We start from the raw sequence: 18,762 nt of genomic DNA, 5'->3' as shown, positions 1-18,762 counted from the left end.
AAGGGCTTGTAAGTAAGCATTTCACTGTAAGGTCTACACCTGTTGTATTCAGGACATGTGACAAATACAATTTGATTTGATTTGATGGGACATCTCCATATCTCTCCACACTAGAGGGCAGTATGTACATTATATTTGTCCAAGAACAAATATTTGCACGAGTGCAAATAAGGCCAACTTTGCATCATATCAAATATAAATCTTTGACTGAGTCCGTGTTGCTATAAATGGATACCCCAATGACCATGTTTAGAGAGAAAAAATAACACAAATGTTCTGCATGTATTCTGCTATCGTATAGGTCATAGAGGAAAACATGTCACTCTAATCAGATGATGTTTGACATAAACTTCCCCTCTCTCTAATTAGTGCATAAATTACACCATACACAGCCCAACGTTAACAAGAGCAATTGCAGTAAACCCAATGAGCTGCAGGCTGCATCAGGTCATCTCCTGGTAACGTCTCAGAGTCTGGGTCTAGATTAGGACCAGAAGTGAGGTGAGTCTCTCTGGGGTGTGCAACATTACAGAACCCTCAGATCGAAATGTATTGTGTAGAACTATTGTATTGTGTAGAAATGTATTGTGTAGAACTATGATCGTCTGCCGAGTAGAATTGAAACTAGACTGAATTTCTAGCTACAACATTCTGAATGTTTCACTAAATACAAACCAGTTTAGGACCAGAGGTGAGGTGAGGCTCCCTGAGCAGAATGGCACTGGGCCATCTGATACTGCAGCTAGATTGAGCAGGACGAGGGCATAGCCCAGGGGTGAAGAATTCACTACGCTATTCTCCTTCCCTGGCTACTAAAGACAAGTGATATCTTACAGTAGAGGGCTCTTTTTTCCTTCAGAAGAGGGATAAAACCTGGACTCACTCAGAATAATCTTTAAATATTTAATCTATAGATAATAAATCAAATGAATACATGTATTGTGGATTAGTGTTAGAGTTAATATGGCAACCTTTGACCTCTGCTGCTTAAAAATAAAAGTAATATTTCAAGAATATTTCCATGACAATCTATTATTCCGCAGTAAATGGCCACTATATCCACTCTGTAAAAACCTACAGACAACAACGTGATATTCTTGCACGTAGGGATCAGTAGTGTTATACAATGTGATGTGGCCTTCAGCAAATTGGTAGGCCTTAATTAGAAAATCCCTTATGATTTTCTGTTGCGTTCCTTTCCATTCTAAGAACCAGATGGAAACATGTTGCGTAATGATAACATACATACTGTGGTATCCCCAGGGAATGACAGTAACACTGAGATAGATTGTGAATTCTGCACAGCCAGGTTTTCAACGGGTCTTACTGTATGTCATCCGTCATTGTCATGCCAGAGTAGGAATGCATAACATGTATTTAGTGATAAACCTCACATTGGATACCTGTTTCTGCTTCCTGATTCATAAGTACCGTTGGCTCTTATAGACTCGCCCACAGTAACAGCAGTGGTTGTATTATTAATGGAAAAAATATTGGTGTGAAAGTGAAGGACCTCCTGTGAAAGTGAAAGACAAAGTGAAGGACCTCCTGTGACTTCATAAAGGTTTCAGCAATATTAATAATTAAACTGCCTCAACCTGAGTTGCCAATCAAAACTGTATGTTCTCTTGCACTCTAATAACTTTGACACAGCTCAAATAATGAATGACAGGCAGGTAGGAGGATATTCCTTGACGGGTTATTACAATGTTAGGTTTTATCATAACTTTATATTGTATTTTGTATCTGAAACACAGTTTAGTCATTAGGCTATAGTAAAATGACTGTAGGTTGCCAAAAACAGGGCTGTACTTCCACAGCCTCTGTCAAGGGAAAAGCAGTCAGCAGCAGCAGTCCAAAATCCAGAGAGAGGCAGAGAGCACAGCGGAGAGAAGGAAGGAGGACTGTAGACTCCGCCTCCGGACTCGATCATTTCACATTCCTTATTCACAGCCCCTCACGTTAGAGAATATAGAGAAAGGGAGAAGAAGGGCACAAGAAGAAGGAGAGCAAAACGACAATGGCAATAATCAAAACGTCTGAGCTTGACATATCCGATCATAGCGCATCTGCAACGTCGACTTGGGCATGGAGCACTCGCGCCATACACAGAGCTCAGCTGAATGACGTTACACCTGGTTTGAGGACAAAATGAGGGTCATCTTCATCCAGAACGCCGGTTTCGTCGCTGCTTTCTCGGGAGGCAATGACGCTGAAGGTTTCGCCTGTTAGTTGTGAGTTAACGATGTTGGCAGCATTTTTACGGTAGATTATGTGAACGGCCTAGAATAAACGAAAGACTATGAGATAATAATGCCAGTATAGGCTACTACACGGATAACGAGAATAGAATAGCCTGATGTTTAAATAACCTAAATAAAATAAAATATTTCTGGATTGCTAAATTTTGAGCACCATTGTTCATACCCGAGGAGACATACAATCGAAAGTGGATTCAGCTTCCGACATGCATTCGTCTGTCGAATGCTGAATACATATTTAGAGGACTGCAGCCCTAGAATATACCTTCATAGTAAAACATGTATAATATGCATTGCATTATGTATCAGTCGCGCAAAGACAGGTGATGTCACATGTCTCCTTATAACCTTTTTCTTTTTGATTTAATCGTATAATAATGACTCACTCTTATAAGCCGACAAAGGAATGACTAGATGTGGAGAGAATTCTTTGATCAGAAAAGAATGAACAAAGGGAGTGATCATTAGACAATCGGAATAATTTCTATGTTTATTACTATAATATTTACGCATTATTCCTTGTAATTTATTTTATTTATTACGACTATTATTAGGCCTATAATAAGTATAACTATAGTATAAATATTTGTAACAAATAGCTTAGTTTAAGATATTTAACCGTGGGAAGTTAGTTTGAATACTTCCCCAGAGATGGAAACAGCTTGTCTCTCGGCCCACCGAGGGCTGACCCGTCCTGAGGCCAAACAAACCCCCACCTCATCGGGTAAACCATCTAGGGGTGATCTGTCCCCTCCATCGCTACCTGCCGGTCATTCAATGGCAGAGACACCGGCAGCTAGCGATGGCAGCAGGAGAAATTCAGGCTTCAAGAAACACCACCACAAGCATAACCTGAAACACCGCTACGAATTGCTCGAGACTCTCGGAAGAGGGACCTATGGCAAAGTCAAGAAGGCAATTGAACGACACTCCGGCAGAGAGGTGAGACATATATGACATTTATGCATAGGGGTTTTAAACACTCTTTACGTATAGGGGTTTCAAGAACCCTGTATGCCTGAGACATCTGTAAAAGTTCTTCTTGCGTTTACACAGGCAATCAATTCCGATCTATTTTTCACTAATTGGTATTTTGCCCAATCAGATCAGGAAAATATCTGATGTAATTGGCCAAAAGACCAATTAGCGGGAAAAAATATCAGAATTGGGCTGCCTGTGTAATTGAAGTCTACAGACCTGAGACGTCCAATCCTGAGTCATAGAAAATATAGCTACAACAAAGAGGCCCCAAATAGCTACTTTGCTGTGCTCTAGACATGTGTGTCTTTTTCTCCTCTGGGAATTTCCCCGTGCTCATAAGGCCCTAGAGACCCTGGGAATATCTTTAGCACGCGCTGTCCTCAACGATACACATCATTGAAACAGGCCAACAGTCCTCCAAGACACTTCAGCCTACTCACATTGAATGGGCTGGAATGTGCCATTTATTGAGGTAAGGTTAAGAGGTTTCTAGTTTGTCAAACTCAAACTTGAGAGCTGGCCTAGAATAACACCTCTTTTTGATGTTGTTGAAATAATTGAACTGCATGTTAAAAGAATATATCTATATTTTTTATGTAACTTTTATTTACAGTTGAAGTGGAAAGTTTACATGCACTTATGTTGGAGTCATTAAAACTCATTTTTCAACCACTCCACACATTTCTTGTTAACAAACTATAGTTTTGGCAAGTCAGTTAGGACATCTACTTTGTACATGACACAAGTCATTTTTCCAACAGATTATTTCACTTATAATTCACTGTATCACAATTCCAGTGGGTCAGATGTTTACATACACTAAATTGACTGTGCCTTTAAACAGCTTGGAAAATTCCAGAAAAATATGTCAGGGCCTTAGAAGCTTCTGATAGGCTAATTGACATCATTTGAGTCAATTGGAGGTGTACCTGTGGATGTATTTCAAGGTCTACCTTCAACATCAGTGCCTCTTTGCTTGACATCATGGAAAAATCAAAAGAAATCATCCAAGACCTCAGAAAAACAATTGTCGACCTCCACAAGTCTGGTTCATCCTTGGGAGCAATTTCCAAACGCCTGAAGGTACCACGTTCATCTGTACAAACAATAATACGCAAGTATAAACACCATGGGACCACACAGCCTTCATACCGCTCAGGAAGGAGACGCGTTCTGTCTCCTAGAGATGAACGTACTTTGGTGCGAAAAGTGCAAATCAATCCCAGAACAACAGCAAAGGACCTTGTGAAGATGCTGAAGGAAACAGGTACAAAAGTATCTATATCCACAGTAAAACGAGTCCTATATCAACATAACCTGAAAAGCCGCTCAGCAAGGAAGAAGCCACTGCTCCAAAACCACCATAAAAAAGCGAGACTACGGTTTGCAACTGCACTTGGGGGCAAAGATAGTACTTTTTGGAGAAATGTCCTCTGGTCTGATGAAAGAAAAATATAACTGTTTGGCCATAATGACCATTGTTATGTTTGGAGGGAAAAGGGGGAGGCTTGCAAGCCGAAGAACACTATCCCAACCGTGAAGCACGAGAGTGGCAGCATCATGTTGTGGAGGTGCTTTGCTGCAGGAGGGACTGGTGCACTTCACAAAATAGATGGCATCATGAGGAAGGAAAATTATGTAGATATATTGAAGCAAAATCTCAAGACATCAGTCAGGAAGTTAAAACTTGGTTGCAAATGGGTCTTCCAAATGGACAATGACCCCAAGCATACTTCCACAGTTGTGGCAAAATGGCTTCAGGACAGTAAAGTCAAGGTATTGGAATGGCCATCAGAAAGCCCTGACCTCAATCATATAGAACATTTGTGGGCAGAACTGAAAAAGCGTGTGCGAGCAAGGAGGCCTACAAACCTGACTCAGTTACACCAGCTCTGTCAGGAGGAATGGACCAAAATTAACCCAATTTATTGTGGGTAGCTTGTGGAAGGCTACCGAAAACGTTTGACCCAAGTTAAACAATTTAAAGGCAATGCTACCAAATACTATTTGAGTGTATGTAAACCTCTGACCCACTGGGAATGTGATGAAAGAAATAAAAGCTTAAATAAATAAATAATTAATTATTAATAATTAATAATGAAACTAATATTATTCTGACATTTCACATTCTTAAAATAAAGTGGTGATACTAACTGACCTAAAGCAGTGAATTGTTACTTGGATTAAATGTCAGGAATTGTGAAAAAAAACACTATTTTAAATGTATTTGGCTAAGGTGTATGTAAACTTCAGACTTCAACTGTAACTAGGAAAGTCAGTTAAGAACAGATTCTTATTTACAACGACGGCCCACCGGGGAACAGTGGGTTAACTGCCTTGTTCAGAGGCAGATCGACGTATTTTTACCTTGTCAGCTCAGGGATTCAATCCACCAAGCTTTCAGTTACTGGCCCAATGCTTCAACCACTAGGCTACCTACCGGACCCATGACTGTGTCTCTTTGACCAATGTCCCTAAACTGTTTTGTTTTTGTTTGTGTCTTGGTGTTGTTTTGGTCAACACTTTCCTGGAGTTTATCCATGACTGGGAGGACAGCAGCATGTCATTGAGTGCTCGTCATCTGCCCCCATGCACCATATTTGGGGAGCCATGCACCTCACCTCTTCAGATATTTCTATGTGCTGCATAATTTTACCCATGATCCCCTTTTGGCACAACGAGAGGAAATTTCCTTACGTGTGTTCAGATTCAGAATGCCAGGGGGGGGGAAACTCAGTCGGGTCAACACGTCCCTCTGTGTTCCATAGCTCCTGGCACATGCATGCTTGGTGGGGGCACCATTAACCCATGGCTCAAATAGCACCCTCACATGGCCTGCCAGGCTGGTGCCATTGCTTTATGGCATCAATGCCTTATTGCAAGTTTTCCAACTCATTAAACAGACAGGGTGCTTGGTTCAAGTGAAAATCAGGATATGTTTGGGTCTGTTTCTAAAAGCCTAGTCACATTTGGTGAAATGTTTAAGGCTATTATGTTATATCCCATTAATTACCACAGTTTCACCACTTTGTATGTCATTGCATCTCCACATGCCCTGACATCATTCTAGAGATTTATGGAGTGATGGTAATGCCTGATCCCCATGCATTCCTCCTCTATCAGTTAGCCTGGCCTGCCTTAGTTCTTCAGCCCTTAATGATTCCACTTCAAATAGCAGGCAGCAGAGCTGACCCTGGAACAGTGTGTAGGTGGTAGCTAATTATAAATCAACCTGAACTGTTGCCGTTGAATGTGTCACAACATTATTACCAGTACAAGTGGCCATGGGCCCTTTGTAAATCAACACTTGAGTACATTCAGTTCAGAGGCACGCAGACAGAGATAGAGAGGGTGTGCAGACTGTGGCCCCAGGGCACGTGTGTCTGGCATGGTGCTGTGAGAGTGTACATGACCCCTGACCTAAAGAGCCCCTGGTGTCCATGTGATAGAGATAGCAACAGGGTGATCGTTATGGAATCCCTCTGCTGACCCTGCCCGTATTACTTTCCCTGGCATGCCCCAGCTTCCTTTGCAGCTGGACTAAATGAGAAGAGCAAAAGGGCAAAGAGAAGAGACTGATGACTTGTGTTTGTGGGTTTATCATTGCAGAGAGATTGATTAGATGTCGGGGTGCATGAGAGCATGTGTTCAAGTGTGACAGCCTGTCGACATAGAATCTGCACAACCTTCTGTTATGTTTGTCGGCTGCTCACTTTGGATGGAAGGTCAGTGTGTCTGTGTCCTCATACTGTATGTGTGGTTTGATTTGACTACTGTATGTGTGGTTTGATTTGACTACTGTATGTGTGGTTTGATTTGACTACTGTATGTGCGGTTTGATTTGACTACTGTATGTGTGGTTTGATTTGACTACTGTATGTGTGGTTTGATTTGACTACTGTATGTGTGGTTTGATTTGACTACTGTATGTGCGGTTTGATTTTACTACTGTATGTGTGGTTTGATTTGACTACTGTATGTGTGCATGGGCTTGGATGTGCAAGGTCAATGTGTATGCAATTCTGACTCTTGTGTCTGTGTGTTTGGGTGCATAAGGGCTCCCAAGTGGCACATCGGTCTAAGGCACTGCATCTCGGTGCTATAGGCATCACTACAGACCCTGGTTAGATTCCAGGCTGTATCACAACCGGCCATGATTGGGAGTCCCATAGGGTGGCGCACAATTGGCCCAGTGTCGTCTAGGTTAGGGTTTGGCCGGGATAGGCCATCATAGTAATTAAGAATTTATTATTAACTGACTTGCCTTGTTGAATAAACATATATTTTTTAATAAAAGGTGCGTGTGTGTGCTTACATGCGTGTATGCCTGTCCGTTTTAGTGTGTGTGAGGGAGGAGATGCCTTGCACAAAGGGAAAAAGTTGTGGTGACAGCAGTGGGCATTGACACATGAAAGGCTGTCCCCAGCAGGAAATAAGACACGAATGGAAAGTTATTATCCTGTGGGGGGGTCCAAAGCAGAGGGAGGGAGGGAATGAGTCAGGGAGGGATGGGGGAGGAGAAGGGAGGGAGGGAGATGGGAGGAGGGGAGCAGTTTAAAGATAGGGAGCCCCATCATAATGAAAGGGGTGGGCTTTAGTTTAGGGGTTAGAAAGTCACATTCATTTGAGTTTGAAGCACTAGATTACCTCACCCCCAAACAATGGATTCACTGGGGATTAACTGGGAGGAGAAAATTACTGAGATTCACTGTTATGGGCTGTAGTTGTGCAGTTATCAGCAGTTTTTCTTCTTCACTCTGGCACTGTGGTAAAAAGATGGCTCAGCTCTCTCAATCAATCATAGGGTCCTCCCTGCTATTGTTAACTCCCCTGACACACACACACACACACACACACACACACACACACACACACACACACACACACACACACACACACACACACACACACACACACACACACACACACACTCATCTATTTTAATGGGCTGAGAAAACGCCGGTCGTTGTCAGGCTCTAGGGGAGCGGAGCGCGGCCTCTCGCATCAAACACACTACAGCCTACAGCCTGTAGAGGAGGACGATACCTGGCACAGGGTGGCTGGGCAAGGCCGGCAGGGCAGCCATCTGTGTGACTGACAGTAATAGCCCACCACTTAAAGACAAAAGCAGGGCTGCAGTACTGTAGCCAGTCAGCCAGCTGGCAGGTGGATGATACACAGGCCTGCGTGTTTAATGATCCCACCCACTCCAGGGTCCCAGGGGAGTAAGAGACGAGCCCGGTGGGATGGATGGAGTTTTGTCTGCGCTGTATTGTTGGAATGCTGTCTCTAATAGGTTGACATATTTCTTCTTGTTTCTTGTGTGTTTTTTGTGTTGATTGCAATTGTTGGGTTTTGCATTTGCAAGAAAGGCATTTCACACGTGACATTAAAAACATAACTTACAGTATAATGAGGGTCAAAGGGCAGTGTCTATTGATACTGTACTATCTGCAATACATGCAGTCCAGTCATCCACAAATCTCTCAAAAATTAAACCACACACACCACAGTAAGATCTTTGTGTATTTATACATAGGGTTGCACATTTTGGGGAATATTCAGAGGTGTCACGTTCTGACCTTAATTCCTTTGTTTTGTCTTTGTTTTAGTATGCTCAGGGCGTGAGTTGGGGTGGGGAGTCTGTTCTTTTTTCTATGATTTGGGATTTCTGTGTTTGGCCTGGTATGGTTCTCAATCAGAGGCAGCTGTCAATCGTTGTCCCTGATTGAGAACCGTACTTAGGCAGCCTGGTTTCACCTTTGAGTTGTGGGTGATTAATTTTCTGTTCTGTGTTTTGCTTCACCGTTCAGGACTGTTCGTTTTGTCATTTTATTGTTTTTGTTCAGTGTTCAGATTCTTATTAAAACAATATGGACATTTACCACGCTGCGCATTGGTCCTCACCTTCTTCCACCACAGACAACCGTTACAAGAGGTGTAAACCTTCTGTGGGAATTAACGGGAATGTATGGGAATTAACAGGAATATATGAGAATTAATGGAAATATATGCAAATTAATATTAATACCATTTAAATGTATATGTTTATTGCATTGGATATATTTACCATATCAAATGGAGACAGAAATAACCTATAAGTAGACAATTGCAAATTATTAAATCCTTCCAATGGAAATTTTAAAAAACAATTTAGTTATGAATTTAACTTTAATTAAATGAGTTGACTCTTCACATGGGATGATTTCACTGAACAACAAAATAAAGTGAATATTGTATAATCCCCAATGATCCATTGCATCTCCCAAAAACGTTTTCAACATACATCTGTAAAATGATAGTCTAGAAACTAAAGCTTCGGTTGTCTTCCTCTCAGGCTTCCATGTCTTCTCCCTGGACCTCCTCAATGTCCACCTCTTGAACATCCAACTCTGAGGCCTCATCTTCACTGTCACTTTCCAATCTTGTTGAGGGTGGCTCGTTGTCAGGCACAAAAAGCCACAAATTTGCCCGGATGGCCACCAATTTTTCAACCCTTGTTTTGGTTAGCCTGTTGCGTGCTTTGGTGTGTGTATTCCCAAACAAGGACCAGTTGCGCTCTGAGGCGGCTGATGTTGGTGGGATTTGGAGGATGATGGAGGCAGGAGGTGAAAGAGCCTCAGATCCACAAAACCGACTGCCATATTGCATCTCCATCCCAAAGCCCTTGGTTGGAAGTGAACTTCGCCAGACTACCAAGAACCTTGCCCTCATCCAGGCCGAGGTGGCGAGACACGTTTTTGATGGCACCATAGGCCTTGTTACTCTCTGCACCAGACAGGATGCATTTGCCAGCATACAGAGCCTTGCCAAAGTATTCATCCACCTTGATGTTTTTCCTATGTTGTTGCATTACAACCTGCAATTTAAATGGATTTTTATTTGGATTTTATGTAATGGACATACACAAAATAGTCCAAATTGGAGAAGTGAAATGTTAACATGTTACATGTTAAAAAATAAAAAACAGAAAAGTCCCTATATAAGATCTGGTGCAACCAATTACCTTCAGAAGTGACATAATTAGTTCAATAAAGTTCACTCACTTGTGTGCAATCTAAGTGTCACATGATCTGTCACAGGATCTCAGTATATATACACCTGTTCTGAAAGGCCCCAGAGTCTGCAGCACCACTAAGCAAGGGGCACCACCAAGCAAGCGGCACCTTGAAGACCAAGGAGCTCTCCAAACAGGTCAGGGACAAAGTTGTGGAGAAGTACAGATCAGGGTTGGGTAATAAAAAACTGAAACTTTGAACATCCCACGGGGCACCATTAAATCCATTATTAAAAAATGGAAAGAATATGGCATCACAACAAACCTGCCAAGAGAGGGCCACACACCAAAACTCACAGACCAGGCAAGGAGGGCATTAATCAGAGAGGCAACAAAGAGACCAAAGATAACCCTGAAGGAGCTGCAAAGCTCCACAGCGGAGATGGGAGTATCTGTCCATAAGGACCACTTTAAGTCGTACACTCCACAGAGCTGGGCTTTACAGAAGAGTGCCCAGAAAAAAGCCATTGCTTAATGAAAAAAATAAGCAAACATGTTTGGTGTTTGCCAAAAGGCATGTGGGAGACTCCCCAAACATATGGAAGAAGGTACTTTGGTCAATTGAGCTTTTTGGCCATCAAGGAATATGCTATGTCTGGTGCAAACCCACCACCTCTCATCATCCCGAGAACACCATCTCCACAGTGAATCATGATGGTGGCAGCATCATGCTGTGGGGATGTTTTTCATCGACAGGGAAACTGGTCAGAATTGAAGGAATGATGGATGATGCTAAATACAGGGAAATTCTTGAGGGAAACCTGTTTCAGTCTTCCAGAGATTTGAGACTGGGACATAGGTTCACCTTCCAGCAGGACAATGACCCTAAGCATACTGCTAAAGCAACACTTGAGTGGTTTAAGGGGAAACATTTAAATGTCTTGGAATGACCTAGTCAAAGCCCAGACCTCAATCCAATTGAGAATCTGTGATATGACTTAAAGATTGCTGTATACCAGCGGAACCCATCCAACTTGAAGGAGCTGGAGCAATTTTGCCTTGAGGAATGGGCAAAAATCCCAGTGGCTAGATGTGCCAAAATAATAGAGACATACCCCAAGACACTTGCATCTGTAATTGCTGCAAAAGGTGGCTCTACAAAGTATTGACTTTTTTTTTTTTTGGGGGGGGTGAATAGTTATGCACGCTCAAGTTTTCTGTTTTTTTTCTTATTTTTTTCTTATTTGTTTCACAATAAAAAATATTTTTCATCTTCAAAGTGGTAGGCATGTTGTATAAATCAAATGATACAACCCCCCAAAATACATTTTAATTCCAGGTTGTAAGGCAACAAAATAGGAAAAATGCCAAGAGGGGAAATACTTACGCAAGCCACTGTACTTGGGATCCAACATGTACGCTGCGGCATGTATGGGCTTCAGGCAGAAGTCTTCGCGCTTTTTATGTATTTCAGAACTGCAGTCTCCTCTGCTTGGAGCAACAGTGAAGTGGGCAGGGCAGTATGGATGTCTTCTCTTACATCTGCAAGTCTGAACAGACAGGATGGCATTGTCTCCCTCAATCCGTGCAATGGCTACTGCTATAGGTTTCAGGAGTTTCAGGCTGCTTACCACTCTCTCCCAAAATACATCATCCAGGAGGATCCTCTTGATGGGGCTGTCCATATTGGCAGACTGTGATATGGCCATTTCTTGGAGAGACTCCTTCCCCTCCAGGAGACTGTCAAACATGGTGACAACACCCAACAGGTGTTGCTGGGCAGCTTCAAGGTGGTGCTCTTATTTTTCTCACTTTACTTGGTGAGGTAGATTGCTGCTATAACTTGATGACCATTCACATACCTAACCATTTCCTTGGCTCTCTTGTAGAGTGTGTCCATTGTTTTCAGTTCCATGATGTCCTTGAGAAGCAGATTCAATGCTTGAGCAGCACAGCCAATGGGTGTGATGTGAGGGTAGGACTCCTCCACTTTAGACCAAGCAGCCTTCATGTTCGCAGCATTGTCTGTCACCAGTGCAAATACCTTCTGTGGTCCAAGGTCATTGATGACTGCCTTCAGCTCATCTGCAATGTTGAGACCGGTGTGTCTATTGTCCCTTGTGTCTGTGCTCTTGTACAATACCGGTTGAGTGGTGGAGAGGATGTAGTTAATTATTCCTTGCCCACGAACATTCGACCACCCATCAGAGATGATTGCAATACAGTCTGCTTTCTCAATGATTTGCTTGACCTTCACTTGAACTCTGTGGAACTCTGCATCCAGCAAATGAGTAGATTAAGCATGTCTGCATGTTATGCTGGGCAAAGAACATTCAGAAATCTTCTCCAATACACATTGCCTGTGAGCATCAGAGGTGAACCAGTTGCATACACAGCTCGAGCAAGACATTCATCAGCATTTTTCTGACTACGTTCCTTTATTGAGTCAAAAAAAACTTCTCATTCCAGGAGGACCATGAGCTGTTGCTATCGATAAGGTGTCTGATTCATCATTTCACCTCAAATAGAAGCAGAGGGACATTTGTCAGAGGTTGCTTGTTGTGAGTGATGAGGGAACATTATGCACTTGGCCAGTTGATTCTGCATCTGTTGCATTCTTCACATATGATTTGGCACAGTATTTGCAAATGTATACAGCTTTTCCTTCTACATTAGCTGCAGTGAAATGTCCCCACACATCAGATAGAGCCCGTGGCATTTTCCTGTAAAGATTAGAAAACAATTGGTAAAAAAAACAAATACAATTCCATGTACAGATAAATAGTTAAGTAGTTACATTAAACAACTCCTTTGAAAGATACATGATTTAAAATGAAACATGTATGGAAACAGGTGAATTAACACTCCTCAGTTAGCAGGCTCAAGCAAGCTCTAACCCACATGGTAGCATAAACTAACTAGCAGAAATGGTTAACAAGTTAGAAATGATTTAAATACACTTTGCTGTAGGCAACTATTTACTAGTTAACAAAAAATAATATATGTGATATAAAATATATTCACCCAGTATTGTAATAAAATTTTACCAGAAAGCATGTAGTTCTTGGCTCAGACAGTGTAGTAGTGTGGGCTCAATAGCATCTCATTAGTGTGCAAGATCTTGAGAATCAGCTGCACATGTGATGGAAGAATACACTTTGCATGCAGAGGGTTGCAATTCCATTGAATTGGTGATAGTTGAACCAAAATATGCCGCAAGACCTAGAATTGCCTTATGTGTATCCCACAAAAAGGTTAATTGTTATAAGCTACATTTTTTGACGAATTTAAGCAAAATTCCCCAAATTCCCATGGAAATTTTCCAGAAAAATTCTGGAAATTTACTGGAAAGTTTCCGACCCTTTGCAACCCTATTTCTACATCACCATCTCCAAGTAGAGTGTGTCCTGTATTGTACTTCTATAGGAACTGAAAGATCCCGGCCTTCAATGAAAAACAGCACAATTGAAAAACGGACCGGCAGTGCAGACAGTGTGCTGCTTCACATAAAGACAGACTGGGGACTTACGTTCCCACTCATGGTTTAAGATTTGGCAGGAAGTGAATACAGTACTAATGCTGTTGATAACAGTGGAGGTACAACACTTAACCAATAGAGACCAGCGACTAACTAAGACCTAAAGACTACCACTCAGCGTGTGGAAACAAAACAGGGCCTTTCCTTGTTTGTATTTACATCTTTTTTTATTCTATGTAATCAAGTCATGCTCTGGATGAGGAGAGTTATTCTGGTTGGGTTATTTTTATGAATTTACACAGTAATTAGCTTGGCACACTGAGTGTGTGGTTTGTACTGCTGCCTGGCTCTGGAGTAGAATTGGCCTCCACTGTAATGGACCTCTCTTAGTAAGGAAAGCTTTTGTCGTCCCTATGGGCTAGCTAACAGAGACTAGGGGGAGGCCAATTAGGAGGAAGTCTCTGCTGACCTGATTTTTTTTTTTTTTACTCTTATCCAGAGCAATTTACAGGAGCGATTAGGGTTAAGTGCCTTGCTCAAGGGCACATCGACATATTCTTCACCTAGTCTGCTTGGGGATTCGAACCAGCAACCTTTCGGTTACTGGCCCAACACTCTTAACCACTAGGCTGCCTGTCGCCCTTGACCTTAGGCCTCTGGTTTGTAGTTTTTACAACAGATGTAGGTGTAAGCCTACATACTGTACGCCGTGTGTAAGTGTTTGTGGGCGGCATGGTGTAAATCAACACGATACGTTGGCCTGAAAGTGTGTTCGTTTGGCACTTGCATCTACTGTAATGTCTTCACAGGCTAGTTGAGAAGGTTCAGCTCATCAATCCACTACCCCTGCTGGCAGGCACAAAACACCGCCCCCGAGCTGCAGTTGCCACGGAAACCCACAGCCCAGAAACTCCCTATTCTCCTTGATGTTCTACCTGATATGTCCATTAGACCGGAGTCAGGCTAGAGGGAGTCGCCCCCGCCCCACTCCACACACATCACAGACTAGCTAGACCAAGCCCCTAGCACCAGCTGTCTGTTAATACCAGGGTGAACACTCTGTACAAAGGAGTTCTCATTACTGCACCATGCGCCAACGCTGTTTCTTTCCACCGAGAGCACCATCCTTTTCTCCTCTAAAGAGATGGGGAATTACACAGCAGGAGCCTCTGATGACCGAGTCTCAGTGCCTCTCCTGTCTGTGTTGACTGGCTGAGTGGAGAGCAGAGGTCACAACGGGTGGGTTACTATATGGGCTCTGGGAAGGAGGGTCAAAGAGTGTTCATTTAGATTATGTTATGTAAGACATACTGTATTCTGCGAAGGTCAACAGGTCAAGCATTCTGGCTGTCCAAATGTCTTTGCTGATGTACGTGCAACAAGGTGTCTGTGATATGCTGTGTGGGTGTGTCGACTCGCGGTTTGGCCTGCGTTGGTTTATCATCACAATCTCTTTTGTGGGTTTGATTTGACCTGCCCACTAATTTTCCACAGTAGTCCACGTCAACTGACCAGAACACATGTCTGTTCTCTGTTCCCCAGGTGGCTATCAAGTCCATCCGGAAGGAGAAGATCAAGGAGGAGCAGGACATGGTTCACATCCGCAGGGAGATAGAGATCATGTCCTCCCTGAAACACCCCCACATCATCTCTATTTACGAAGGTAGGGTGTCTGTCTATATGCACACGCTCACACACACACACAGCTTTCAATCTCTTCCTCCTTCCCCTTCCTGGTGCTGCTCTAGGATTGCCATGTTATGGCAGGCAGATGTCATAATACAATCATGGACCTTTGGGTTTTGAGATGTTATTCCTCTGTTGCTTCTCTGTCTGAGCCCAGTGTCTTTCAGAGAGTGTGTGGACACGTGCGTGCACGTGTGTGTGTCGGGGGTGTCCGTGAGGTTTTGCCTCTCTCTCCCACATCTGAGAGGTCTCCTCTTGTGTCTTCCGCGGTCTCAGGGCCATACATCTGTTAGTGCTTAGAGAGATCTCCAGCTGGGAGCCAGACTGAGACTGAGGAGAGTAGGAGGGAGAGCGGGAGAGAGAGAGGTAGAGAGAGAGGTAGAGAGAGAGGAGAGAGAGGTAGAGAGAGAGAGAGATTGCCTCAGTGGTTAGCACTCCATTAGAGAGAAGGCTAGCCCTGAGCCTGACTCCACAGATATGCACAGGGAGGAGAGGCCCCAAGCTCACACTAACGCCACATCCATACAGTGTATCAGTCCCACTAGACAACCCTCCAAGACACAAAGGCTTCACTCATGTCTTGTGTTGCATATTCACTCTTTTGACTTGACCCCACACCTCCGTTTGAGAGAGGAATTGTGATCAACAGAGAATGTTGATGCAGCTGACATTACCTTACATTTCCAATCCAAGTTTGAACCGCCATTTCAAAGGGCAGTTAAACAATGAGTCAACATCAGACTAATGCCTAGTACCTATTTCTATATCCCAAGTCGTTCAAAAACTATTTTCTCTGCCACGTCAGAACTGTTGTGCCACATCGCCTAACAACAGTGCCCAAACCGGTTGACTATGACTGTTCTGATTGGGTTCAAAGTCTACCAAACCCCACGTGTTGGTGACGAACAGTCAAACAGAGACATTTGTCATGGGAACGGGCCAGTCGTCCGTGAGTGTTGTGGTTATTGTTTTTTAGATCTAGTTAGTGTGTGTCTGAGATGTTGATTAGGGGAACACTTCTATAAACCAGCTTACAAGGAGACGGGGTGCTGCTCCCTCCTATGCGTCTGCCGGGCAGTCAGACCCACTGTCTGCTACCAACACTTGCCAGTCGTTTCTTTGGAGAGGTTGCCTGGTTTCTGGTGTTTCTCTTGTTTACTGTTGTGGGCTGGCCCCCGCCCAGAATAGCGTTGCAAATGTATAGACACACACATGTGTATCCGGCAACGCCCGTGTCAACAGCTAACTGCTTGTGTGAAACAAAGCTGAACCAGATGTGTAGTGTTGATGGATTTTTTTGAAAAATATATTTTTCTGCCTCCATCAGCGGGCCTGCGAGCAATTGAAGCACATTTGCTTGTCACTTCCAGCATAATTCATAACCTCATAACTCAATTTTAAGGGAACAATTTCAAGACAAGTCTTCCTGAAGCAGTCAATACGGTCCATTTCTTTGAGATGGTATTCACAATGGCTGTTTGTGTAGTGTTTTGTGTTTTGTACCCTAGCGAACTTAAAGGCTGTAAAACAAGCCTGGTGTGACAGGGACAAGCACACCCCTCTCTGGTTTAGAAAAGACAGGACTTTAAGAAGAGGGAGATTTCTCCTACTCATTCTCTGGTTTGAATGGAAACTGCTCTGCCTTATGACTACTGTACATTGCCCTAATTGTGAAATATGACAAAGCACTAAATGTCCATGTTAAAGGCCTCTGTCAGACAACACACATTTGAACACACAAAGTATCGCAGCAAAAGGTGGCACTACAAAGTATTAACTTAAGGGGGCTGAATAATTTTGCACGCCCAATTTTTCAGTTTTTGATTTGTTAAAAAAGTTTGAAATATCCAATAAATGTTGTTCCACTTCATGATTGTGTCCCACTTGTTGTTGATTCTTCACAAAAAATACAGTTTTATATCTTTATGTTTGAAGCCTGAAATGTGGCAAAAGGTCGCAAAGTTCAAGGGGGCCGAATACTTTCGCAAGGCACTGTATTTCACAGGTCGCCCCCAAAGCCAATTCCTCATTTGGCCGCTTTTCCTTCCAGTTCTCTGCTACCAATGACTGGAACGAATTGCAAAAATCACTGAAGCTAGAGACTCATATCTCGCTCACTAACTTTAAGCACCAGCTGTCAGAGCAGCTCACAGATCACTGCACCTGTACATAGCCCATCCGTAAATAGCCCATCGAACTACCTCATCCCCATACTGTTTTTTTTGCTCCTTTGCACCCCAGTATCTCTACTTGCACAATCATCTACTGCACATCTATCACTCCAGTGTTTAATTGCTAAATAGTAATTATTTCGCCACAATGGCCTATTTATTGCCTTACCTCCCTTATCTTACCTAATTTGCACACACTGTATATAGAGACTTTTTTTATTGTGTTATTGACTGTATGTTTGTTTATTTATTTATCTTGGCCAGGTCGCAGTTGTAAATGAGAACTTGTTCTCAACTAGCCTTTGAAATATCCAATAAATGTCGTTCCACTTCATGATTGTGTCCCACTTGTTGTTGATTCTTCACAAAAAAATACAGTTTTATATCTTTATGTTTGAAGCCTGAAATGTGGCAAAAGGTCGCAAAGTTCAAGGGGGCCGAATACTTTCGCAAGGCACTGTATTCTTTGTAACTTCACTGTCCCCTGCGCTCCGCTGAAGTAGCTATTTAAGCGTGACTCTCATGTTAACAGCTCAGGGGGCTAGGCCCTAAGCTGACCAAGCAAAGTCCAGGGCAGTGGGACAATAGGTCCTAATTAGTATGATCTGAGACCTGCTGGCCGCGGAACAAAGAATTAATGAGTGACAGACGGAGGGGGCAGCTAGCTAGCGCTAACCAGCCCAGCGGGCCGTGGATAACAGGCCTCCGTTATGTGAACCAGGTAATTATCCCTGTGAATCTTGGGGGGCTGGCTCTCAAACGGACCCCCGCCACGGCTCGCCGGAAGGGTCGTCCCGGGTCGAAGCTTTATCAGCCAATCAGATCCGACCCCCAGGACAGCTGGCCCGGTTTCCGTGCTGCCTGCCCTGCCCGGCGGAACAGCCAAAATCAGGGAGGGTTACCATCAATCAGCATCAACATGTTTTTACCACAGGATTATTCTCCGAAGGGGGGGGAAGAAGAGGGGAGGGGTGGGCCTGTGAAGGTGCTCGCTCATGGGTGACTAGGTCTCCACCCTTGGAGCTCCTGTTGTGTGGGAAAATACATTGACAGTTCTCATCCCTCACATGGTGCACTGCTGTTGGCACGGCAACATGCCCTGGTGGTAGACGTAATGATACATGGGAGGCTAGATAGATAGTGGTGGAACAGGTTGTCCTGTGTCTAGTCTGTAGGGCGTTGAGGCTT

At 43.4% G+C, this 18,762-nt stretch overlaps 1 protein-coding gene across 1 annotated transcript in view; it reads left to right on the top strand.

Moving 5' to 3' along the window:
* Positions 1-1,863: 1,863 nt before the first annotated feature.
* Positions 1,864-18,762, top strand: part of nuak1b (NUAK family, SNF1-like kinase, 1b) — a 29,238-nt gene continuing 12,339 nt past the window's right edge. Inside the window, 2 exon segments of the mRNA XM_042301437.1 lie at positions 1,864-3,203; positions 15,260-15,380. Coding sequence (XP_042157371.1) covers positions 2,913-3,203; positions 15,260-15,380 — 412 coding nt within the window. The 5' untranslated portion in view covers positions 1,864-2,912.

The sequence above is a fragment of the Oncorhynchus tshawytscha genome, linkage group LG19, assembly GCF_018296145.1.
Source record: "Oncorhynchus tshawytscha isolate Ot180627B linkage group LG19, Otsh_v2.0, whole genome shotgun sequence".
NCBI classification, from domain to species: domain Eukaryota; kingdom Metazoa; phylum Chordata; class Actinopteri; order Salmoniformes; family Salmonidae; genus Oncorhynchus; species Oncorhynchus tshawytscha.
This window is presented reverse-complemented; position numbering and strand designations above follow the sequence as displayed.